General features: G+C 35.0%; 1 protein-coding gene across 1 annotated transcript in view; it reads right to left on the reverse strand.

Moving 5' to 3' along the window:
* Window positions 1-16,366, reverse strand: part of LOC129261520 (neurobeachin-like) — a 29,850-nt gene extending 13,484 nt beyond the window's left edge. Inside the window, exons 1-8 of the mRNA XM_054899579.2 lie at window positions 16,253-16,366; window positions 14,522-14,624; window positions 6,314-6,429; window positions 5,875-5,987; window positions 3,289-3,429; window positions 2,616-2,735; window positions 1,684-1,836; window positions 738-905 (exon numbers count right to left, since the gene is read on the reverse strand). Of these exons, the coding sequence (XP_054755554.2) occupies window positions 738-905; window positions 1,684-1,836; window positions 2,616-2,735; window positions 3,289-3,429; window positions 5,875-5,987; window positions 6,314-6,429; window positions 14,522-14,616 (906 nt within the window). The 5' untranslated portion in view covers window positions 14,617-14,624; window positions 16,253-16,366. The remainder of the gene's footprint in view (window positions 1-737; window positions 906-1,683; window positions 1,837-2,615; window positions 2,736-3,288; window positions 3,430-5,874; window positions 5,988-6,313; window positions 6,430-14,521; window positions 14,625-16,252) is intronic.
* Window positions 16,367-26,754: the final 10,388 nt, after the last annotated feature.

Consider the following 26,754-nt stretch of genomic DNA (forward strand, 5'->3'; position numbering starts at 1 on the left):
GAGCTGCCAAGTTGTATTTTGCACTTTCAGTATTCTTATCCCCCAAAATCAGTATTTTGACAAAAAAATCAGTATTTTTACCGTGTGAGATAAATATTTTGTATTTTCCCCCCAAAAAGTGTATTTCATAATAAAATGCTTGGCGCACTCGCCCATCACGGCGCTCAAGCTGCATGCAAGCTTAAATGTGCACTGCTCTTGCAGATGAAAAAAAATAATAATTCAAACTTGTGTATATCTCACCCTGGTTTTACAAAATGATTGAAAAAAAAAACAAGTTACCTGAAATTACATTGATCTAATAACCATATTTGTGTACGTTTTATGAAATAGAGACATATAGAGATGATTTTTTTTTTTTTTTTTAATACAAAAAACATATTTTTTAAAGAAAAAACGTACTGCCGTATTTTGGTTGCAAAAACGTACTAAATACGGAAAAATCATACTACTTGGCAGCTCTGTTAATCCCATTCAACTGCCACTTTTAATTTGTTGATACCTTCAAAATCATGTGTTCTGTTACATTAATGATATTACCAATTACACAACAAAATTCACTCTCAGTTGATTGAAGAGCTACATTTCAATCAATACTCGATTAAAGCAGCTCATAATTTTTCATTGAAAACAAGTTTGTGAAACTAAGCACTGGACAATTTTGGTTGTCATCATCCAAAGTTCGATGACCTTGCCATCCATTAAAATAATCAAAATCATTAGGATTTTAAGATTACCTCTCTCATGACGGGATCATCAATGGTCTCTAGATCAATGCTGCCCTCATAGGTGAGATAGTAGAAGACATTGGTAGAGCGTACAGCATCGAGTCCTCTCTGCTTGTAGCCAAAGATAAGGTCTATCCATTGATGGAGCTGGCAGGATACAAACTCTGATTCTAGGGCCTGTCAATATGATAAAACAAAGTTGATGTCATTGCAAATTTTAGGACATGATTTCAAAGTTTTATTTGATTTTGTACTATGAATTTTTATTTTTTTTCTTCCAATGTGATGATTTCTTATTGGTATCATTGTGTAATATACTTATTTTTTTTCTTCAAAAGGCTGGACATAAACTAAATCAGCATATAAGTGAAACATAAGACCTTTTATCTTCAGTAAAATAAAATATCTTGAAACTATCTGACTATTTAGCATGATTCTTTTTCTTCTCAAAATCAACACCCAGGAGTATCTTTTTGAACGTCTACAGTCGTTGGCAGATCAAAGATAAGAGCAAAGTTAGTTGTTATAGTGACAGGGTTCCCAGCTTTTCAAGAAAATAAAATTCCCTGATTATTCCCTGATGAAGTTTAAAAGTTCCCTGATAATTATTTAAACCCATTCCCAGTTTCGCATGTTTTCTAAGTTGTTGCAGTGAATTACTTGTATTTACAGTATAAAAACAAGAATGTAAACCTAATTAGTACCACCATAACCAGTCATTCAATGGATGTTGTTTATACGCAACAAAATATAACAGAGTCTGACTGACTACCGTGCTTTCGACTTTTGGGCTGATCAAAATTCCCTGATTTTTCCCTCATTTAAGGCATTTTCCCCTGATTTGAGGTATTTTTTATCAAATTCCCTGATTTTTCCCTGACTGGATAAAAAGTAAAATAATTTTCCCTGATTTCCCTGATGGGCTGGAAACCCTGATTGAGCACGTCCAACATACCAGCCTGTTTATCCTGATGAAGTCTTCCGGCGACTTGGCCCAGGGTGGTAGCACAACATCATCAACAACTGTCCCTTCATCCAGAGTGCCTAGCTGGTAACCATTGTTATTCATAAACATCTCAGGTAGATAGAAGAACTCTGGAATCAATTCCTGTGTGAATCAAATTATAAAGAAAAAATAAGCATGGCATTCAGAAAGATTACATTTCCCCTAAAACTTGGCAGAATAATTAAGAAGCGATATATTTCTCTACACAAATGTACATAATACTTTAGACTTGTGTACATGTCACTGATCAAGGACGGCATACTTCAAGCTAATTTGCCTGTATAAGACTCTTAGTCAATAATTAATAATCATGGTACAATAATATTTAAGAACACCATACATCCAGTTGTCAAGTAATATATGTTAGTCATCATCTAATGTTGTGCCATGGAAGGATCGGTAGCTATACACCTCCAGTGCCTTCTACTTTTTGACTTGTCCTTTTCTGATCTATTCATATTATTGTCTTTGAAAGGGGTGTGAGGAAGGACAAATTGAAAGGAATACGAAAAAAAAAGTAAGCAATAAGAACGAAGGGGGAAAAAGGAGAGGAGATGCAGCAGCAGAAAGGGAAGACAGCAAATGAGGGAAAGGATGAGAATGAGTACGATGAAAAAAATATTATAGGAATAAGTGACAAAGGAAGTAGACAGGATGAAGCTGATGATGATGAAGATGATTATCATTATTCCTATTCAAAGCATTTATATAGAATATATCTTTATTAAATGATCGAAAGAAGTAGACTGCCCTAAAGACCTTAACCTATGAAACCTATGAATGCCTTTTGGTAAAAGTAAGTTCAAGTGAAGTTATGAAGTGTTCCAGATGGTAAAATCATCTCATACAAACAAATTTCTTAACTTCATCAAGTTTCTTACCTTGACATCTGATGTGTCCCTTTGGCAGTTCTTCCATGACGAGGCGATAGACGAGAATGTTCTTGATGCATGGTCAAATTTACCTCCTTGAAGATTCAGGAAGTATGTGGTGTAAGGCTCCTGCAATGAGCATGGAATAAAAAAAGTAGTTATTATACGGCATACAATCTTGATGGATTTCTATACAAAACGCCTATTTGAGATGAAAAAGATATTTTCATTCTGTCTTCAGACAATGATAATTTGGAATTAGTAATGAATCATTGGATGACAACAAGGAACCCACATATAGAAACAGGTAAAATGGTTGTTCCAATATATAGGTATATCTGTTCCATCATCAATGAATATAATTTGTATGTTTTTAAGTACTTTTATTCTTTAATTATTCTATCGTTTTATTCCTATTATCTTAGTATCTCATTAAGTATCAAGTATCATTTGACATTAGTGCAATCTCACTCTAACATGTTTTTGTGCAGTATCAGCAACTACACAGTTTAGATCAAAGGTCTGACAAAGCTTGCAGTCCTGCAAGTGAAATCTAACCCAAAACCGATAAAATTCGTTTTTAGTATCTAATTAGGTATCCAGTACAAATTTCATGATTGTTGAAAAGAATGTTTTCTTATCCAGTATCATCACTTTCATGATATATCAAAGAATTTCTTACCAGTCTCATAAGCCACATGAGTGTGAAGCCCAGAGTCGAGTAGTGTGTGCCGTAGTGGAATGCTGGTATCTTGTCATCTTCCCAATTCTCATACCTCTCCTGGAAGAAAGCTTTACGACTTGGATTCAGCGCCCCCATCGGCTGCAAACAGGAAAATATATCAAGGTTGAAATAGAGATGTGAACATTAAACATACATGTACACTGATTGACATCTGTTATTTTATATGGTACCAATAAGAAATTCAATTTGAGAATGCACAAGGAAAACATGAAATCGAGGATTTTTACCATACATGTTCAGTCGGCTGGCACAGGGAAAAACAAAAGTAAAATGAATTTATGTCACCCATCCCATAGGATAAATACATAGAGTAAACTACATGTAGGCAATCTTGAATCCCAAAATAGTTGTATTCTACATCGAAGTTAAATTGATATTTCTTGACCCAGAATGATGTGAATGGCATACCTAATGAAAACCACAATAATCAAAACTGTTGAAAAGTGAGCTTTCAAATTCATTTAGCTTGTGGCTTATAGATATTCATAACAGGAAAATGCAAAGAATAAATATCCTTTTGAAAAAGAAAAATAAGAATATTCTAATGAAGGCTGAAGTGGTAGCAAGTTTGAAGTATACACAATTATGCATTAATCTGATATAAATAATAATAATATGTCCATTTATATAGCGCAGTTACTATGTGCATATACTCAACTGCGCTTTGATACTTGGTATCATATTATTACCCCGGCTGTAGCTAAGCCGCCATATTAATAGGCGCTAAAGCGTTCAAGGAATAAATCCTACAGTGTACCCATTCACCTCACCTGGGTCGAGGGCAGCACAATGTGGATACTGGTAAATTTCTTGCCAAAGGAAATTACGCCATGGCTGGGATTCAAACCCACTGAGACTAATCCACTGGGCCACAACGCTCCATAAATCCCTCACTAGCATAGGCTAATTATAGAAATTTCATCATATTTAGCCAGAAAACATTCTGTAGTAACGGCCACATATATCTCTTAAACAAAAATGCAATACGCAAGTCAAACAATCCACTGCTAATGCCCTCTTAGTTCATCAAATGATTGTGTACTTGTTCCTTTAGGATCACATCAAACTGTCTCATGCACTGGACTACGTTACTAAATCAAAGCCATACGACCCACCACACAATTAGCACAGATACAGCATACCAATTTGATCACATTATACCACCACTTAACCTAATGATGCCTGCATGTTCCTGGCTTGGGTTGCAGCATTAATCAAACTTCCAAGGACACATTTCTGTCCTGTCTCATTACAAGATGGCACAACCCAACGTTAACATTCCTCTAATCTTCAGAGACACATTGACACCCACTTTACCCGCTTTGCTGCCACAGACAGTGCACTCCCACAAGAAGTCAATGCTATTTGGTCTCCCATGGCATAGGATGGGTTAATTCCCTATCAAGTTTGTTACTCTATCCTGAAGGGATATAGATGCTTTCAACCTTGAACACAGGGTAACTTTTCCATTTTTACTGAGCCATAAATACACACAGGAATGTAAGTTTGAAATATTCAATTTCCTTTTTAATATCTAAAGTACAAACAAATTTGTAAAATCCTTTGTAATCTCAAAAGTGAATTTTGTTAATGGTGCCATAGGTTAGAATATCAGATTATTGACCGTTTCATTCATCAATTGGCAGAACAGAAGATCTTTTATAATCTCTACACTATATTTCATTTTTATGCCATCTTCCATTCAAGAAAAGTCAATAACCTCAAAAACTTAACTCTAGTTGATTGAATTGGAAGTTTCAGAAGTATATCATTGAAAAAAAAAGAAAATGTGCCACTTTTAACTTTTAATGCTGGATGTTTTTTCATTTCTTTGGTGTCCAAGACTTTGTAATATTTTTTTCATCATTTATTTCTTCTTAAGAAACACCATACATGCAGCATACTCGTAAATGCCACTGGGGCATGTGACCCCCCCCCCCCGGCCTCCCAGATACATTAAAACTATGAAATATGTCTGTTTTATCAATGAAATACTGAAACTGAATGAATCTCGTTGGGCGACACAACATTTGCTCCTGCAACAATAACTCCAGGACTTATTTCATCTAGGGTGTAGGGTTAGTGTTGCAATACGTTTTTATGTTAGGGTTAAGTTTACGTACAGTGAAGTGTTAAATCGAGGGTTAGAATTAGTCATTTGATTAGTGAGAGGAATTTGAAGCGGAGCAATTATCGCCAGAACAAATATCATGGAACCATCTGTTGACCCTTTAATGATGTTTCCATTAAAACAATCTCATATTCAAACTTGATAGCAATTTTTTTTCTCCCTTTCTGTAATTGCTCTGAAGTGCTTTCAGCATCTTAACGAGATGAAGAGTATGCTATACAAGTTCTATGTATAATTGGCATTATTATATCAACCCAATAAATACTGAATAATCTCTATTCCCATAAGCATACTACATGGTCTTCTGGATTCCCATGGTGTACAGGTTAAATTGTATGATACCATGTATGTGACTTTCCCCTGTAGTCTGATCTTAGTAATGGAATGTTTACCTTTGAAAGATCTCTGTAATTGCTTGGTAGAGTCAGGTCTAATTCTGGAGACTCGTAGTTCGTCAGCACCCATGGAAATATAGGATACTGGTTGAGGTCGTTGTATGTACGTCCTGGAAGAAAAAAAAAATCATCATAATCATTACATGAATAAACATTCAATATACCTACATCTGAAATACTACAAGGAATAATGGGCCTAAAATCCCACGAATATATATAAATCAGCACTTTCTCAAACCTTGTGGAAAATCTTGCATTTTCTTTCTTCTTCTTACATTCAAAGTATTGAATGCATAAAATGGTACCCTGACATACTTCATATTGTAATCAACTAAAAATAAAGTGAGTTAATTCCTACGCTAAGTCCAAATCTGTTATTTATATTCAGCTTGATGAAACCATTAGACGAAACATTCTATAGAATGGACATACCCACCTGCTATGGTGTTAAGGTACATGAGATATTCAAAGTTTGAGATCTCTCTTCTCTGCCAGGCTGCTGTCATGTTGGATGCTTTGAAGAGCTGACGAGGGGTAGCCAAGGAAACATGTCTGTACGGGGATGCGTAATCAAATGGAAGAAAAATGTGTGAAATTGTCAAATTAGAAGAATTTTGACATTTAGATTGCCATCAAATACTTTTCCAATTGCCATATTGAAAGGTAATGGCTGAAGACTTGTGATAGATATGTTGGATGGGATAGGAGGAGTAGAGGGAACAGAATTGGTGTGGACAAAAACTGTGACAGAGCGCCAGAAAGGCGTAAGATAGAGTTAGATGGAAAGAGTTGTTTTGCTCTTAAACTCTGAACCAGGAGAAGAAATGTGGATAGAGTTATACCCCTTTCATAAACCCAATTATGCGGCTAATAGCAGCATAATTTGGTCGTAAAATCGGAGGAGGACCAGAGTTATCCGCATTATTTTGATGCTGCAACTATCCGCATAATAGCAGCATCGGGACAAGATTTTGAGTTTATGAACGTATTTCCAAATAATGCGGATAATTGCCATGGTGCGGTCACAAGGTCACCCTTTTCCAACACAACCGCATTGGAGGGGGCGTGTCCAGTTGTCATGACGATTATCCGCCTTTTTCAGGACGGGCGCTCGTAAAAATAATGCGGATAATTTTCGGAGTTTGTGAACGCAATTTTTATTGAATTATCCGCATTACTATTAGGCGGCTAATTGGAGGATAGGTTTATGAAAGGGGTATGAGTTGTCATTAGTAACTTTAATTCCCTAGCCAGTTGCATCATTAGACTGACCGTGTATGGCACAGTCCATATAAGATTGCTTCTAATACCAGTAATTCATGTCAAAATAAGAATGCCCAAAGTTCCACACATAATAGCATTTTGTGAGAGAGTAGTCTTGCAATGCAAGGGAATATGATCCTAACTACTTAATTGTGTTCTTACACCAATGAAAATGATGGTAATATGGGTAGCATTTCTCATAAATTTATTGATTCAAAACTTCAAAACTTGTATCGCTAATGGTAAGGTTTTTTTCGTAATCAGGGACCAGACGAACATATCCCCTACGTACATGAGAATTAGAAAAATGTAACAACACTTATATTTTTTAATTTATTTAAAAAAAAGTATCAGGGCTTGATTTTTTCTATGTTTTTAAGAGTACAAATTAATACAAAAAAGAGTAGAAACTGTGAATTCACTGCCTTTCTCAACAATTCTGTCTTTTTGTTGTCACTGTGTCCCAAATAAGTATCTAACCCAAAACCTACATGCCCTCTTGTTTTAGAATGAATAATTGTAAAAATGAAGAAAATAAGACTGAAAATATTGCTAATCTATTGGATATTCACTGTATCTCATCTTCCATTGTAAATCGTGCCTTTGCATTATAATGAGTGAACAGAGATTTAAAAAGAAGAACATCATAGAATACAAATAAATCGTAATAAAGGAAATCAAAGAGAAAATAGAGTTAATCTTAGGTTAACTACAGCCTTAAAAACAATCACTTAGTAAAAAAAAAATCAAGATATAAGCTCCTACAAAATGAGTGAGCAATGTGCATGTAAGTGTTCTATGTCATATGGTTGACCAGTGTTAAAGTTTTTGTATAATGTTCAAATTTTTGGATGAATAATAATGAGAACAGTGTTTACAGTTTACGAATGGCAAATGGTGAATGCTTATGTTGACCAGACTTTAAAAATCAGATGAATAAAATAAAAAAATTCCATTTGCAATGACACAATTTCCTCCAAACCCATCCAAACCAAAAATTAAATTCATGCAATCTAAAAAATATGAGAAATAAAGATGTTCAAATATCAAAATCAATAAACCTAAACCCCTTACACCAGAACACAAATGGTCTGAAATTTAATAAAACATGCACGATGTATGATGAATGATCCGCCAAACCCACTGAGCAATACAAAAATGAAATGCTGAAGATCGTATGCATGTCAGAAGTAGGTGGAGAAGCAGGGAAATAAAATCCTCATCATATTGAAGTTTCCAATATTGAGATCAACTAACATATCAGGAAATAAATCATACACCAATGTATTGCATTCAAACTAATCATTTGTAAAGTTGATGTAGCATTGAATGGGTAGCTAAAGAAGGGTTTATGTCTTTTTTTTTTCAAGAAGAAAGCAGTAATTAATTATATGAAATAAATTCAGGTAATAAGTGACCTTCACACTTTTCTTATAAAATTAAACTTACAAAAACAGGCATTTGAATAAGTTTATTTGGCGTGCAAGTTAATCATAATGAACTGGCAAATCAAATGAATATATCCCAGTTATTGACAGTAAATTAAGATGTATATTTTTTAGGAATATGTTTAGACTCATGAATCATTTGAGTAATTGAACTTATCATTTTGTATTCATTATTGTCATGATGTTCTGTATGAAAATATAATAATGATAATAAAAAGAATACATCAAAACTCGAAACTGATCATGTGAAATTATTTATTACAAGGCTGATTTGCCCTTTGATTCATTAATTATAATTCCACCTTTTCTAAGGCAAACTGTGAAAAGGAGAAAGGTAATATGTTGTTTTTATTTATAAGAAAAAAAGTTGGAAGAGATTTAGAAAGACATACAGGCATCATTACATTTGAGTAAGAGAGACAGAGGAAGAGGAAGCAAGATATGAGTGGAGAAGGAGCAGGAGAAGAAGAAGGAAAAGATGAAAAAGACGAACGGAAGAATAAGAGGAATTATAACAATTTAGAGAGGAAATAAAAAAATATATAGGGGCCAAGTGAAAAAAAGGACGGCAAAAATGAGGGCTGGAGAATAAAGGGAGAATGAGAAAGAGGGAAGAAAAGTAGAGAGCTTAAAAGAAATCTAAAGAGTGAAAACGATAGTAATGAGTTCGAGAATAATCAAATAGTGCCAAAGCTTATGCCCCAGTCACATCATCGAAACTGACTCCAGACGACCAAAATCTATTACATTATAACTAAATGACGAAACATCAGTCGGTTTGGAGCTAGATCCCTTGGTGCGACTGTAGCATTGGAAAGCACTCACTAGGTCAACCTCAAGTGCCCTATCATAACATTCTGTTGACAAAGCTCAAGATTATATTCCTCTTGATAGTGTCTTTAAATATCCCCACCACAGTGATAGTCATACAGGGTGTCATCCTAGTGACATGTTAGACAAGTCTGTTTGTCATATCTTGAACAAACTCTGGATGAGATTCACTTCCACACTGCTGGCAATCACTCACAAACCGCCCCATTTACTTCAAGTGTTTCAGAAGTAGCCAGACTGACTCTCTGGTAACTAGGGTTCACAACTTTTGGAATTTTAAGGTATGTTTTCAAACCTCCAACTATTTCATGACTGTCTTTTTTTCTTATTTAAAGCAACAGTACGCATGAAATGATGTAATCTCGAGAGAACGAACAAAGCTGTTTAAAGTGTAATCATGTTCACAATAACAATCTTCTTGAGTTCTTCATTCGTTTTCTACTTTAAGCCCCCATCACACTTATTCGGAATCAGCAGGTATAAAGCAGAAGCTGGAACGAAAAAAATATTCAACAAATCTAGAAAGTTTGGGAGGAACTTATCAAGTTGAAATTAAGTAAATTGACCAGGTGAATCATATTACACTAGTCAAACTGAACCGCAATATAGTCAGATAGATAATTCGTGCTACATTCTTGGACATTCTGGGCGCATTCTAAATATTCTGACTGCATTCTGAGTGAATTCGAAACATTTTTGTCATTTCTTTTGGCCGTCCCGAAGGTTTTGGTCATGTTCAAAACATTCGAGGGGTATTTTCGAATGGTGTTCGAAGTAGATTTAAATGAACAGCTGGTGGTCGAACAATAGTCTTTTCTTTCCGGCCAATTCTGTTTGATTTGGAATAAGTGTGATGGGGGCTTTACCAAGAGAACAGAAATATCAAAATGCACACTAAAAACACTTTAGAATGATACAGGTTGATCTCTATAACTTACATGTACAGTTATAAGTTTGAGTAAACTTTTAAAATATAAAGATGTGATGAGTATTGTCAATTTCGTATCAGTAATACTGATGGATTCACACTGTTTGCTGATGATTCATCATAAATCATATCATTTTATATTTTAATGTGACATCCCAAAGAAATCAAACATCCAGTCTCCCTCCTCCTCCCTGGCTAAATTGCAAGATTATAATCCCACATCAAATGAAACATGTGATATTACCCAGAAAGCGTTAAATAAACAAAACTATCTCCAAGTGGTCTTTGGATAATATCTGTTCTTTTTTTTGCATCATTAGTGAAGATTTATTTCTGATAGATTCGCTTTAGCTGCTGACAAGGAGGTTGGGGTTGGTTTAGGAGAATAGAAGAACTGTGCCTGGTTGCCATCACTTGTGACCTCATCATCGCAAGGTCATGGAATGTGTCAACAGGGGTCAGTAGAGGGCAGCAAAGAAATCACAGCTTTTGGAAGGATCACATCCAAATATCCCTTTGAAAGCGTGGGGGATGGCGGGGGAAAGTTGGATGTATTTGTGGAAAGTTTGCTTTTTGAGAAATGAGGCGTCGTAAATATTTGTGGTAACTTAAGTAAACTATGCACTATTGGTTCTCACATTCTGGTTATAATAGAATGTCTTAATATATTGGATTTGAGAAAATGGCATTATTCAAGACATACCTTAAATATTTATCATAACATCATCAGGATCTTTCTCCATGTTTGAAGTCTGTTACTAAATAGAACTAAAACTCGTGGGTGAACCCTTCCATGATGCCATTCTCTTTTTGTTGATTATCAATGAATGGAGTGAAATGTTACTCATATTAGAATAGGTGACATAATTACAGGTTCAAATATTAATTGATCAATGATAAAATGAAGTGTTGAAAGGTGATCTGTACCAATGAAGAATTAATGCATCCTATGTGTATTTAATGCTTATTACGGATTTGCAAAGATCAAAGAGGAGTTTAAAAGAAAGGGGAGAAGCAGATCCCCCACCCTAAAAAAGTGTCTATCAGGCAAAGACGTCATGAAATGGGATATAATAAAATTCGGTTTCTAAAAGTGGAGAAAAATATCAATATTGACTTTAATACAGGCTTTTATTATTTCAGTAAGTCCCATCATCAAAGTGAAGACATAATTCTGGGGGGTGTTTCACAAAGATTTAAGTATGACTTAAGTCGCACTTAAATGCCTACGCGTACATGATATGGAACGCGCGATCTTATTGATTGACACGCAGTAGTGCGCGTCCTCATGACACGATCTGACCAATGCGGTCAAGCCTCTCATACCGTACGCAACTTGGTATTTAAGTGCGACTCTAAGTCATACTTAAATCTTTATGAAACACCCCCCAGGAATGGTAAACCATCAAGTGCTAAAGCACAAACCATTTTCTAATGTAATTCAAAGTCAAATGGACTAGATATAATTTAGTGTATATTATAATGATTTACTTTATTAAAAAGGTAAATGGAAATAAGTCAATTGAAAATACTGTTCAGAAAAATAAGAAAAAGTTAATTGTATGTGAAAAATATAGGGAAATAGTGAAAATGGATAAATATAATAATATGATACATGTATATGCCTATTTGATATGACTAAACTGTTTAATGAAATGAATATTATGCAATGGCAAAAACTACTGAGTTTTCCAGATAACTTTCAGTAATAGAACAATTTACAATCAAGTCCCAATTTAAGTTGTGTTTTAACAACAATGGTAAGTGAAAGTGATTATTCAGATTTCATGCAATACTTGACTATTTTGTAGGTTGTATGTCTCATTACCTTATTCATAGCTAGAGTTTATATGATACACAACTAAACTTAAATAGGCGAAGCAACAAGTGTTCTCAATTGTACGAGGAAAAATATTTCTTAAAAAATGTTGTCCATACAATATTACAGAAATGTTTAAAATGAAAATTTTACAAAGCACTCCATTCCATGAAGTAAATTTAGAAAGAAAACACTACAGATATGCTGGTAATCTGTAGTATTAAATCCTACTTCTTACACCATATGATACACACACACTAACTAGGATATCATTTTTTTAAACAGCAATTAAAACCCAGATAATGTTTTTAATATATGTAGGCCTACATTTGTGTGTATATTGAGAAAAATAAAATCATGTAAGGTGAACCCAATTTCACACAGATCATCATTACTGAAAGTATTAATACAAATCATTTATTCAATTTTTTTATCCTTCCATATCTCAATATGGTGGAAATGACTGACAGATGATTAAAATGAATTGTAAACTGAATCGAGTGATTCACATGGCAGGCTATAGTGATTAAGAATAGAATTGAATAAAAATGGGGAAAATATTAAAGGTGGGCTGAAAGCGAAACATGCATGGATTATAGAACTACATTGTTACCTGAACTGAAAGAAACTATCAGTGTCGAAAAAGCTTGTGTTATATAATTGTTGCCTACTGCTTCTGCTGATTTTAAATGAAAACATGCAAAAACATAGCTGCACGTACATATAAATATTGCCAAGATTTTCAGTTTTTACAGAAAAGGGAAGTTAGATTTAAAGAACATATATATATATAAATATATACATATATATATACATATATATATATATATATATATATATTCATATTAATTTTAACTAGAGCAGAAAATTGAATAAACTTGCATTTAATAGAAAAAAAATCATATTGCAAATAATCTTACACAAAACAATAATTTGTATAAAATCTGTTCTCTGAAAATAAACAATTCTTAAAATGATCTGAAAATGTTTAATTAAGTCAATACAAGTCCTTTTTAGCGGAATCATCTATCTAATTTGTGTAAGTAATGGCCTAATTATGGAATTGGCAAGGCAAGTCCATCTATTTTTCAAAAAATTATAACACAATATGTGCTCTGAGCTCTGATAGGTGTCAATGGTAGCCATAAATATGAATATATATTTTTATGAACATTTTGTTAATTGTTTAATGGTATTATTCCTTATGATCTGCAAGTGAAGAGCTCCATATTTCAAAATTTTCAGCAAATGTTTGAAATTGTGATGCCAAGCAAGTTATTAAAGGAAAGAACAGAGGGAGAAGGGAGAGAGGCTTGGTTCAGAAACGATTAAGTTTGACTTTGACCATAAAGTGATGTATCATACGAAGGAATTCAAAGTGAATCCTTTCTTCAACTTAACCTCGACACTTTTCACGATAAATCCGCTGTGCGAAAATTTTCAACCGTGCCGTTTGCTGACTTTTTACTTTCAAATCTCGCGCAACTTTTGAGACCAAATTTGCAATGCCCGGGTAAGCGGTTATGAAATTACGCAACATTATGTAAGTGCATGTCAGACCCAAAACTGCTCAAAAACGTGAATTCATGTACAAATCCAATGCAAATTGTGTATATTAGCCAAAATTCATAAATGTATCATTATTTCTACTTTTACTGATTAAACTTAATTAATTTTGTCTTGTTTATGAGAATTAAGTCTGCAACAATTTCCATAAAAAACAATAAAAAACAAAAAGTCAAAAAACAAAGAAATACATAACAAATTAAAAATTGCGATACCAATATTTTTTTTAAAGTACATTTGATCGGGATCCTACAAAGAGTATGTGAATAAAATATTAGCAGTTTTGAGGCAGCATGATAGTTGATTAGAGCAAATGTTTTATTACATGAATTAGTATATTTCATTCATTAAATGAAAAATCTTATCATTAAAAAAAAGAATTAACCATACAGATTGAAGGCCGAGATCTTGGATTCCGCCCCCCCCCCCCCTCGGCTGTGAGATGGGACCAAATAACCTGGCTCTTTTAGGGTTAAAAAAGAAACGTTTTCAAGTTATAATTTATAAAATATAAGTGATTAACCAAATTTGGGAGATTCCTCATGAATAAATAAATATTCCCATCTCCCTGATAATGATAACATTTTTCTACATGGATCAACAAACTTTAGATGCAACAACCAAGTTGATATGGTAAAGTGGGTAACACATTTATAGTCTTTCAAGATACTTTGGTCCTGAATGAATCTTACCAATTTCACATTGCAGTGTTACCACACTCCTATATACTTTTTGCATTGAGTTAATATCCTTTTGGCTTTGAGCCTTTGACAACACCATCCTTCTTACCTTGATGCAGGGATGCCATACTTGAGACCTACTCCAACCCTGGGTAGTGCATGGACAACCTTCTTAACTGTACTCTTGTTAGGTAGATTAAACATCACAGAAGCTGTAAGAGATACATGTAATAACAGTCATTGAGGTTATTCTAAGAATGATAATAATTGATTTTCATGCATATAATTCCACGATTTATACTTTATGGCAATATATTTCTATTGCATAATTGTATCATTGTGAGTGTTTGTCAAGCATAATGACTGTCAAGCTTGAATATTCTGAGAGCTCTGTAAGAACCCACAATAATCACCATCATCATCCTAATTATAGTTCTGCCTTTACATAACTCTTGAAAATGTCAAAACCCATTGGCCCAGATTCACTAAGGTGGTTTTAAAACCATCGATTGAACCTAAAGTTTATGCAGATATATTTACAGCGTATATTAAAAATGTCTAATTTCAGGGCACACTTTTGTCACATTGCGATAAATTAAAGCTTGTTGCCATGGTTGAGAATGCTATTTTATTCATGAGCCAGTGTTTTGAACAGTGGATTTATCAACATGGGTACTACTGACCTACGATTCTCTTGAATTCAACACAGTACTATTACTACAAACCACTGACCTTCATCTTCCCGTACAGAAGCCTACCAAGTACATGGAAGTAACAAAATTCTCAATGAATTCCTGTTGCATAGAATGGGCATGGTGAATGATGTAAAAAAAGGAAAATAATATCACACAAACCTTCAACTTGACCCTTGACAAGGACACCTTATATCTCAGGAATTTTTTTGATGTTTTCTACGATTTTGTGTTTTAATGTCACAAGTCCCTATAATTAAATGTCATTTCTATTTGGAGGAAAATAGAGTTTGACTGAGCATACCCAGAGGCAAGTTTAAGGTCTCCAGACACTTATCCTCAAGAGGCAATTCTCACTGCATCAGTTGCAGACATGACTGGGGGCCATTATTGGGGCGACATGATATATTTTATTTAAACAGAGGAGCAGAATTTCAGATTTCTGGAAGCTTGAATATTCAACAGGTCATTACTGTCATATCATTGATCTTCCCTCTGGTTGATTTTCATGATTTGATAAGGAAAATGAGGATTATTTTTTTTCTTCAAAATATATTGCAACTCAACTGACCTAAATTTACACGTATCAATACTTTGTAAAAATGGAAGGGTAAATAAATGTATTCCAATCTGCTAGTTATACTTCGTTCACAAGAGTCAAATACAAGTTCAAGATTTAGATAATCCATTCATTTCATCCATAATTGTTTCAGCATGCTTGAAGTACATTCTGTACTTCATGTTACATGTACAGTATGAATACAGGCCTTTCTACATTGCATATTGTTGCTTATCTTAAATTGAACCATGTCACATCTCATTCCATTGCATTAAAACTCTGTTATAGTAACTTTGCCTTTAAATGGTAACTATTATGGCAACAATGCACCAGCTCTGCAGCCGACCAAAATGGAGGATTTCATGAAAGTTACCACTGAATGGCAAGTAACAAATTGGGCATGCGTATCTAAATTGAGCTTTCATCCAATCCTCGATTGGATGAAAGCTCAATTCCGACTGGGTTGTTCTTGTGTTTGAAGCATCTTAAAGACAAAAATTTGAAATCATGTTTTAAAAACGATTGTCTCCTGCCAAGAAATGTGACACCTTATCTGATACCTCTTGGCGTATAGTGCAAGAATACTTACTTCTGTTAGCTAAGAAGATCTCTACTGCTGTATTCTGTAATAGGTATCTCCTTGAGAACACTGCTCTGATGTCGTTGAAATGCCATCTTCCATGTAAACCTTCTGTGTATACCATCACCTGTAATGAACAAATGAGGAGATAAATCTTAAGAATGACTGTTTTTCAGACTTGCTTGCCATATTTTCTTATCACATGAATAGAGTACCGAAGTGTGACGTCATCAGAATTCACTATTTGCATATCAGTGTTTTTGATACCATATTTTGTTAGAGCATGATGAAAAACCCCCACAACCCAAATTTGGTGGGAATTGGTTCATGGGTCCCAAAGATATGACCTCATGAATACATAATTAGCCCCATTGAAGTCAATGCATTATTGGCCTGGTTCCTAACATTTTGAACCAGGCCAATAATACACCCGACTACAATGGGGCTAATTATGTATTCATAATAATAATAATAATAATAGCGGTATATTTACCCAGGGTAGCCGCTTCAGTGCCGGAAACTGTTCTCCCATGAGGTATATCTTGGGGACCCATAGACCGATTCCCACCAAATTTGGGTTGTGGGGGTTTTTCACCATGCTCTACCAAAATATGGTATCAAAAACGCTGAAATGGTGAAAAAGTTTTTTGTGACGTCATCACTTCGGTACTCTTTATTTATAATGTACGAGGTAGATTAATACAAATATAGCAAACATACAGACACATGCATATGATAAATAGATTTTCAATGACAAAGCTAAACCATATCACTTGCAGCCGATAACTTTTTTTCAAAAACTAAAGAGCAATACTTGTAAAGGCCTTATTCATTACAATAAGCAACATCATTTCTTATCTCTTGTATGTCTAGGGTCAGATAAGTAGATGCTTATGTTACAACCTAAATGCCTACTGACCTTGTGCAGGGATCATCTGGCCAATGAGAGTCAAAAGGTTCACCTGTAGAATCCTAATTCTACCAATTCCCATAGGCAATATATACAGACAAGTCATTTTACATAGAAAATGTGTTAACATGCATTAATACAGAATATGTGTAATCTAAAGTAGATGTAAACGAACTTAAGTTAAATAATTGTTGCCCCTTCACCTACATGTGTGACAGTAGCATTACATAAAATTGGGAAAAACATAAGGAAATTAAATGAATCAGGGGGGGGGTGTATTCAGACTGGACTGCATCATGGATGTATAGTACAAGGGAGATGGCAGGGATATACCATGTTTACAGAGATGGAGGAGTGTTTAGATAGACACTTGTGATTTCAACAAACTTAGCAGGGATGCACAAACCACCTGGGGGGAAGCTATCCAAGATTGTGAGTAGTCTTTGCTACATACCCATTTATTTCCAAAGGGAATATTCTTTGGTTCTTTTGTATTAACTAAATAGGGCTTACACTTTTGCATGTCAAATATATTTACAAGGAAAATAAATTTAATTAAAAAAAAATTCAGACTGTTACTTAGTTACCTTCCATGAATCAAGCATGAAGTACAAAGGTCTTAATGTATATTTTATACATATGAACTCTTTATAATACTGGCCCATACAATATGAATTCATATAAACAAATGTTCTAGATATACTTCTAAAAACATGATTACATTTGGGTTTAATAAGTGGGATAATCTCTGAGGAGAGTCAGAAATATATCACCCTTCCCCAAATGAAATAATGTTTTACGTACAAGATATTCATTAACAGTCTGCTGGTTAAGACTAGCAGCACATTTTATGCCACTCAAGATTGACAGGGCTGAATAGGAGACCACAAACTTTATCCTGAACTTATTCCAGCTTCCAATGTTGATCAAGTTTTCTATTTCTATTTTTGTAGGGGGAGAGAGAGGAAACTGGGAGGAATAAAATAAACAAACATCTGTCACATTTGCATCTAAATGGAATCCTGCTGGAAGGATATTTTTGAAGAGGGGGTCTAAAGTTTCTTGTGCAACCTCCACTTGCAATTTATCATATGTACACAACAACTCACCGGAATAGTATAAATCTCTGGTACATGTACTTTGCAGTAGATGTGATATACTGTACCAAATTATGACTTAACATGGACTGTAACTGAAATATCAATCCAACAAATATTTGTGTTCAAATACACAATACTGTACCTGTTTCTGTGGAACAGTGCATATTTAGCTTCATCAACTAAAAAATTGTCAATGATGTATACTTACCAGTTTCCTTCTGAAAGTATTATACAATTTTCCTGCTATCATTTATTGTATCACATGCAATTGTACATTCTCTCTTTTTTCTGTTTTCTCTCATGTCATTCTTGTATATTTCTTCTTTCAAGGCAAATCTCATTTCTCTTGAAATTACTTTATCAATTACAAGTACTCTCTAGTCCTCCCCCCTCTCTCTCTTGCTTATCCTATCATAATAGCACTCTATTTTTTATCTGAAGTATTCTCTTCCACGTAAATTTGATTCCCTTCAAGTTCATGACTGAACAATATATATGCATCTTTACCTCTTTACCTTCTTCTATCTCCATACCAACCACTCTTTATTCGCACTATCTCCTTCTCTATCTCTTTATATTTATTACTTACTCCCTTATACAGAGCTGCCAAGTTGTATTTTGCATTTTCAGTATTCTTATCCCCCAAAATCAGTATTTTGACCAAAAAATCTGTATTTTTACTGTGTGAGATAAATATTTTGTATTTTTCCCCAAAAAAGTGTATTTCATAATAAAATGCTTGGCGCACTCGCCCATCACGGCGCTCAAGCTGCATGCAAGCTAAAATGTGCACTGCTCTTGCAGATGAAAAAAAAAACATTGAAACTTGTATATATCTCACCCTGGTTTTTACAAAATGATTGAAAAAAAAACAAGTTACCTGAAATTACATTGATCTAATAACCATATTTGTGTACGTTTTATGAAATAGAGACATATAGAGATGAATTTTCTCAATAAATTTCGATTTTGTAAAAAAAAAAAAAAATATCGTACTACTTGGCAGCTCTGCTCATATCCCAACATCTGTGTGAGCACATTTCATATATTATATCATTAGAACCATCATGAAAATTAAATATGCTCCTATATTCAAATGATACTAGTAAACCCTTCTGCATTTTATAGTGATGGGCTTAACTAGTTTATATCAGGAATGTCATTTGGTCACAGGGTTGTCCATTTCGCATACATTCGTAATTCCTAAGCTTCGTTATTCCGAAGGTTCGTTGTTCCGAAGGTTCGTATTTGTGAAGGTTCGTAATTCCGAAGGTTCGTTAATCCGAAAAAGAAATGAGGTTCGTAATTCCGAAGGTTCGTTAGTCCGAAAACTAAATGATTAACTAACCTTATTTCGTTTTCGGACTGACGAACCTTCGGAACAACGAACCTTATTCCGTTTTCGGATTAACGAACCTTCGGAACGAACCTTATTTCGTTTTCGGATTAACGAACTTTCGGAACATCGAACCTTATTTCGTTTTATCGAACCTTCGGAATAACGAACCATCGGAATAACGCCACAAATGTTCGGATTAACGAACATCGAGGTATAGGCAATTTGCGTGTTTCGGAATTACGAACCTTCGGAATAAAGAACCTTCGGAATTACGAATCTTCAGAATTACGAAGTGTAACCGTCCATTTTGCATATACTTCTTTCTCCAATCTAACAGGTCTGTATGTAAACAGAAATGATTGACAGTGTAATTTTCAGAGTGGAATAAACACACTTACATTACATTAAAGACTAAATGACCAAGGAACTGTGTAATGTATACCGGTTATCATCTTAACCTAAACATCATTAATGATTAAATCAGCACTGATTTTTCTTGGAAAGAGGAATGTCCTTCAAAAAAAATGTCAATCTCATGTAGATAATGGAGAACATCCAAGGATTTCTTCATACACATACATGTATCATGTTGATAGTGAACTGCTGAAATGGGTCACATTATAGCAATTTCAAGAAGTTTTCCTTGGTATTTTCACCTATAAACACTAAATATTTTCCTTCCAAGACAGGGAACTTTTACAAATCAATCCCATCACATTTGGGCCTGGAGTTATTTTAAGACTATTTTACTACAGTCTCTGTTTCCCTGCAATTTGTTTATTTATTTACATGGGAGCATACAGGGGTCACAGACAGGGTTCAGAAGTGATGCAAGCAGGGGGTATCACCCACCCCTCTCATGTATCTCCCAACTGCCCTGACATGATTCCAAACACCAGGGCGGGTTCAGACAAAGTGAAGGTTTCAGATGAAACCTACAGGTTTCAGTCACCGCTGTTATGACTTGAAAGAGAGAGGAAATGATGATCTAGAGCTTAGAATCAATGCCAATGGACTAAAGCTTGACAGAGAAGAAATGACATTAGTGGTGAATAACATTCCCACCATCTAATTGTCATTCACCTTTCGGGCATATTGGCACATAAACTTTAAAAGTTTCTCAATTAATTTAAAAGAAATATTAAACGTCACTTCGGCAACTTTTAACCCCTTTTCAATAAATTCTTCCAAAAACAATATACACAGTGTAGGCCATATATCTAAAAAAATTGTTTGTTTCCAGAGCTCTTTTTAGTTATATAAGATATTTGAAAGTAAGATGGAGTAGATTAAGGTGTGGTATGAAGGCAGCCTGTGCAACCATCCCCCATTACCCAGCCTTCTCCACATTGTCCTATTTACCTGTTTGTTTAAGCCCAATCGTGACTTTGCACGCAGCAGAGGCCCGGCGCCAGCCCCATGCCGGGAGTCTGGGGTATGGTTTCGGCTGCCGAAAAGGCCAGCCTCGCGGGGTAGGATGCCCAGCTCGGCGTGCCCCTGTAATTGAGTGGCTTTTTCCGTGTCAAATTCAATTTGGGGAGATCTAATTTTGAGAGGCACTGATAGTCAAGAGAATGCTATGCCTCACAGGCTTGTGCACTGTAGGGAGCATACCAGTAGTGGAGGCATCACGACAGACTGCGCGTCTGAAACGCACCATGGAGGCCTACTACTTGGCTACTCCATAAAATGTGGAATTCATTGCCTTCAGTTTGATCATTCGGTATATTACGTGTTGCAACCTATCGTGTCATTGAGCAATATAGGCTTACATGTACAAATTTCGATAAGTCACTGTAAGCCACTGTAAGTCACTGTCATCCAACAAATGGGACACAATATAAATCTTAATAATCTCACAGTATAATAAGTAAATAAATTATGTACTTATTAATTTTCATAACATGGAAATACCAAAATAAAAGAAATTTGAAAATTTATAGTAATAATATTGTCATCATATTTAATGATTCTGCAGCTCCACAATATAGGAATCTATGAACAAAAATGATAGCTTAGAAAGTGAAACAGTTTTAAATCAGTTGGCTAATAGTACATTAATTTTGTTAATGTTATTCTCCATTTCACATAAGATGGGATTCAATTATAATGAATGATATGACCAATCTTTAGGGTTGGCTTTGTGAAGTGAACTTTGACACTGAGATAGATACAATGCCTAATAAGATACACTAAAATTGTGCTTGGGATACCCATGCATGTTTGAAGACCAAGATAGCTCATAAAACCCACACAGACTTAAACATGTGGGACCACAATTCAGAGAAGAACCATACCCAAGACGATCAACCCTAGGATTGAATATGACAATGCTATGGAGGAATGGCATAGCAAGATATTAAGATGTTATTCAGTCTGTCATTGAACATTAGGATAACACATCTTCATAGATGTGTATATCTTGCAGGTGTATAGACCTTTCTCACCACATGGCCAATGACGGAAACCACAAGGTGTACATTTTCTAAACCATTTCTTATGATTGCAACTGACAATAGCCTTAAATCTGAGCTAAGTTTGTTGTCTGTTCAGGGGAGGGGTGGATGCAAAAATTAGCCTACAGAGACCATGATCACGATGGAGTATGACATCCCATAGAACCATAAATATAGAAGCTTATTATGACACATACTATCTAAATGCAAAAGATCTAACCTGGTCCCTAATAACACTCCTTTCAGAGTGAGATGAGGGACCAGTCCAGATGGAGTGAGGTTTCAATCTTTCAAGAGTGAATTTTTACCTTTTTTGGAGTGAGATGTGTGCATCATTTTTAAACTTTCACCCCCAAAAGGTAAAAACTTCACTCTTGAAAGATTGAAATCTCACTCCATCAGGACTGGTCCCTCATCTCACTCTGAGAGGAGTGTGGTGAGAGACCAGACTAGCACCTTTGCATTTAGAGAGTAGCCCTTTTATGACTTGCAGTAGAGTGCCCAGTGTAAACTTGAGAAACAAGCTCAGAATTATTCACAGGAAATTTTCTAAATAACAGTATTGTATCAAACAATTACCAAGAGGCACGGCCATCAAGTGAAAGAAAAGCCATATCTTTCAATACTTTTCAGCATATTTACCTGAAATAAATTAATATGGATCAAGACAAAATGAAAAAAATAACTCTTCCCCTCTAGCTATGATTTAATGAAGAATTAACAGAATTATATTAAATACACAATCTGTATAAACAAAAAATAATTTAATCTCATGTAATTAGAATTATTGTGGAATTAATCAAAATGAATATATTTTTTGTTCATAATGTACACATACATACATCATTTGGATTAGCAAATATAATCAAACAGGCTTAGAAATCATACTGCAAAATCCTTCCACTTTTATGACCCCCATTACCTATTTCATTCAGCTAACAAGAACGCAGTGAATGGTTCAACTGAATTAAGAGTATGGGTGATTGGTCAGGCACACGAACCCATTGACTCTCTACTCTAATCAAAGTATTGATACAAAAACTTAATTAAGCTTATGACAAAACCAACAAAATATCTTTTCTCCCCCAAGGTCTAAATATGAGATTGTTTTGACTAGTGAAAAATGGAACAGAACTTGAAGTATTTCACATTATTACAAAATTCAATAGCTAGCTGGCACCTGGAAATTGACTGGCCATTATAAATCAGATTTTGATGTGATTAATTTTAAACTTTTCTATTGGTTAATTTTGTAATCTGCAAAACGTTACACATGAATAGAAGAAAAGGAAAATAAAGAAAAGAAGTTGCATTTGCATTTCAACTAATTTGCACAATTCATGAAGGTATGTAAATGTGGTTAGAGGTTCACTAATAAGTATTAATTTCTATTATTGTGATTTTGCTTAAAGAATATCAACAATTTTTTTTATCCCAACCATTTTCATTTTATGCCAGACTTGTCTAAAAAGACAAAATTGGTTGATGGTGCTTATGATAGTGGCTCCCCATAAACATCTGGACAGTGATTTTATAATATAGAATAACTAAGTTAAATCAAGACTTTACATTTGCTACACAGTATTTACAGGTAAGATGGAGACATGACATAAACTGGTGACCTCACATGAACTTCTGCAGACTTTGCCCATAAGACCCACGCCGGTGAGTAGCATTATTAGTCGTTTTTAGGTCGAACGTGCCTTGGTATCATTGCCGCTAATGAGAGCAGATTTAGGACAGCAAATCGACCGACGAGCCGCTCAATGGCTGAATCGTCTGATAGCTAGCGACAGGTGGATGACTACTTAAACCCTTTAACCCTTCCCACTCACCTCATCATTTCTATTCCTTTCTCTTTGTGTCCAGGAGGTTATTTATGGTACGGTTATGACCTTTATATAAACAATAAATCGAGGTTATCATGCTTGATGCAAAAGTATACATGCCTGTTTTACACTCGTGCTGAAGTTTTCGGTATAGCATATCTACGAAAAGGCAGCTGGAAACCTCACCTCACCCCAACTCTCGATTCAATTGTATGAAAATTTCAGATTGAACTAGCACACCATTCCAGAATCATTTCTTTAATGGCCAACGCCGGGGCGGCGCCGATTTTCCAAAGCAGAAATGAAAATAGGCGAAGAGACGAAGAGTAGCAGGAAAAGTGTTTAAAAAGTGTTTAATCTATACATCGACATCGGTGATTACAACTAATTATTGAACACACTTCACAACAAAATTAAATGAAATACACACACCCATCGCAGTCATTCATAAGTTTGTAATATTTGAAACTCAAAATGATCTTTGATCTATATGGAGTAGGGAAGTGACGATCGCAGTGACATTATTTTGTGTGGCGTCCCGCGTTGATGTGTATGAGGGTGTGAGTGTAACTGTGTGAGTAACCAAGTTTTTCTCTCATACGATGGTAGATAGATAGATAAATAGATTTTATTAAAAACATCATGTCTCGCAGTGCAAACTGAAATGAACATGAATTACAGATAAAAAGAATTACAAGACAATAAACAATATACAGTATTAACATAAGAATTTTAATTTAAAAAATACGAGTTTGGGGGCTTTCTTCAATAGGTTAAATAACTCAAATAATGGTAAAAAAACAGTCACAACTTGTGCAAATATGCTGTAGCGAATGACCATGCAGTACACACCCAAACTACATCCAGTTTTCACAAAGATCAGGGATGTGTAACAACTGCGCAGGCGCAATGGTGGTGTTCTAAAGCAGGGGTAGATATGAAAACATTCTGCCTTATATACATTGCTAAACGGGAATATGACACCATCCCTACGTTCAAATTTCACTGGAGTGTGTATATCCTTTTTCTAAAGCATGCAATACACAATCCATTTCACAATTCAAGTAGAAGCGCACCGCCGAAAAATCGTTTACTACGACTGATAAACAAAATGACGACTGTCACTTTTTAGCACTCCATAAAACAGGAAGAAAGGATCGTGGTATCATAATTTCTTAGCTCGTCATGTTGCCGATGACTGCTATTTGATATCCCACTCGTGGGTGAAGTGGCTTAAAAGCGCGAGAAGTAGACGTATCTGACAGGTTATAAACTCTTAACAATTATCACTTCCACTTATGTTGTGGGCCAGAAAATGCACTTGATTTATTTACGTCTCGAGCCACTGAATTTGGATATCTTGGACGCAACGGGGCAAGAAGAGAAAGAGTGGAGGATGGAAAGAACGGCCATAGAAAGAGTTGGTTGGGGTGGGTGGGGTTTATATATATATTCAATGATCGCATTAAGATGAAATAAAGTTACGCTGTCAATTCAAAGAGGCATATTAACCATGTTAACCAATCAATATTATAGATTCTTCAGCTTTCCTACCATTTCTTATCTTACAAAATTTTGCATGTTAATCTTTTTATCAAGTTTTGGCTACTTACATTTATCAAGATACTGCTCAGGAAATACAGAATATTTTAGATCAACGGAAATAGTATCATAGTTGAATTCACATGGAGCCAAAACCTAGGATCCTATGTGTCCGAAAAGCAATTAAATTTAAAGCATTACAGTATACAAGAAAAGGTTTTGAAGAAAAAAAAGATCACGAGAAGGAGTTTAAGTAAAGCGAAAATGAAGTAAAACCAATTTTCGTTGCAAAATTCGCCTGCTTCCTGGTCGAAAGTGCCCCTGTGTGGCGCACCATTTTGGAGAGGAAATGATTTGTTTATGCAAAACAGACTGTCATCTAATTTCGGAGTGTCAAGAGGGCGAACAAGCTAATATATCGCCCGATACTGACGGGGTGGTGATTTATGGTGCCCGTTAAGCTCAGAGGGGGGATTTACACATGAAAAATTGATTATCAATTGCTCTGTAAGGGATTTCTGCTAAATGTAGGGATGTCTGCCACTGACTGAAGAGCTGGCCTATACGAGTAAAGTATTCAAAATGGCAAATTACTCAAGCATCCAACCATACCTATCTACATCCGCCCCGAACATGAAAAGTTTTCTTTTTTTGGTGGTTTTAGATAATTTTACAGTAATCAACAACAAACAAATATATTTTTTAATAATCCCTGTCCTCGTTAAATAATGCATCTAAAAACAATATTGTTTAGTTTTAAAATATTACCTTAGACGAATCGTTCACCTCTTCCAAGTAAAAACAATGATACATAGACAAGAAACTGCGTTTTTTTTCTTCAGTGCAATATTAAAAGTTTCATTATAAACTAATTTTTCTTTATGCCTTGGGCAGCACAAAAGATAAATAAAAAATAAATACTTTAAATTTGCTCACTCGTGGCTGATAAAAGATGTCAAATAAAATGTAGTCCCGCCAAATTTTGGTATGTGAATAGCCCCTCGCTCGTGGCGTGTGCGCGCTAGCTCGCATGGGCGATTTGCATAAACATGCATGGCATCGTGGGTTGCCACCATGCAGAAAGTATACCATCTTCCGGATGAAGCAATCACAGAGTGACTGAGGCGGAGCAAAGATCATCAAACAACGTCCAGGGCCTTACTCGTCTTCTAACATCCCCCTCTGTTATCATCTTGTCAATAAAAAAAGAGAAAATCTTTTAAACAAAACGAAGAGTTGACACTAAGATTAATTGACAAAGGTTGGAGCTTGCCATGGTGTTGATATTGATGTCACTTCAACAATATTTAATAGCATACAATACTGAAAAGAATA

This window comes from Lytechinus pictus, chromosome 5 (assembly GCF_037042905.1).
Source record: "Lytechinus pictus isolate F3 Inbred chromosome 5, Lp3.0, whole genome shotgun sequence".
NCBI lineage: Eukaryota > Metazoa > Echinodermata > Echinoidea > Temnopleuroida > Toxopneustidae > Lytechinus > Lytechinus pictus.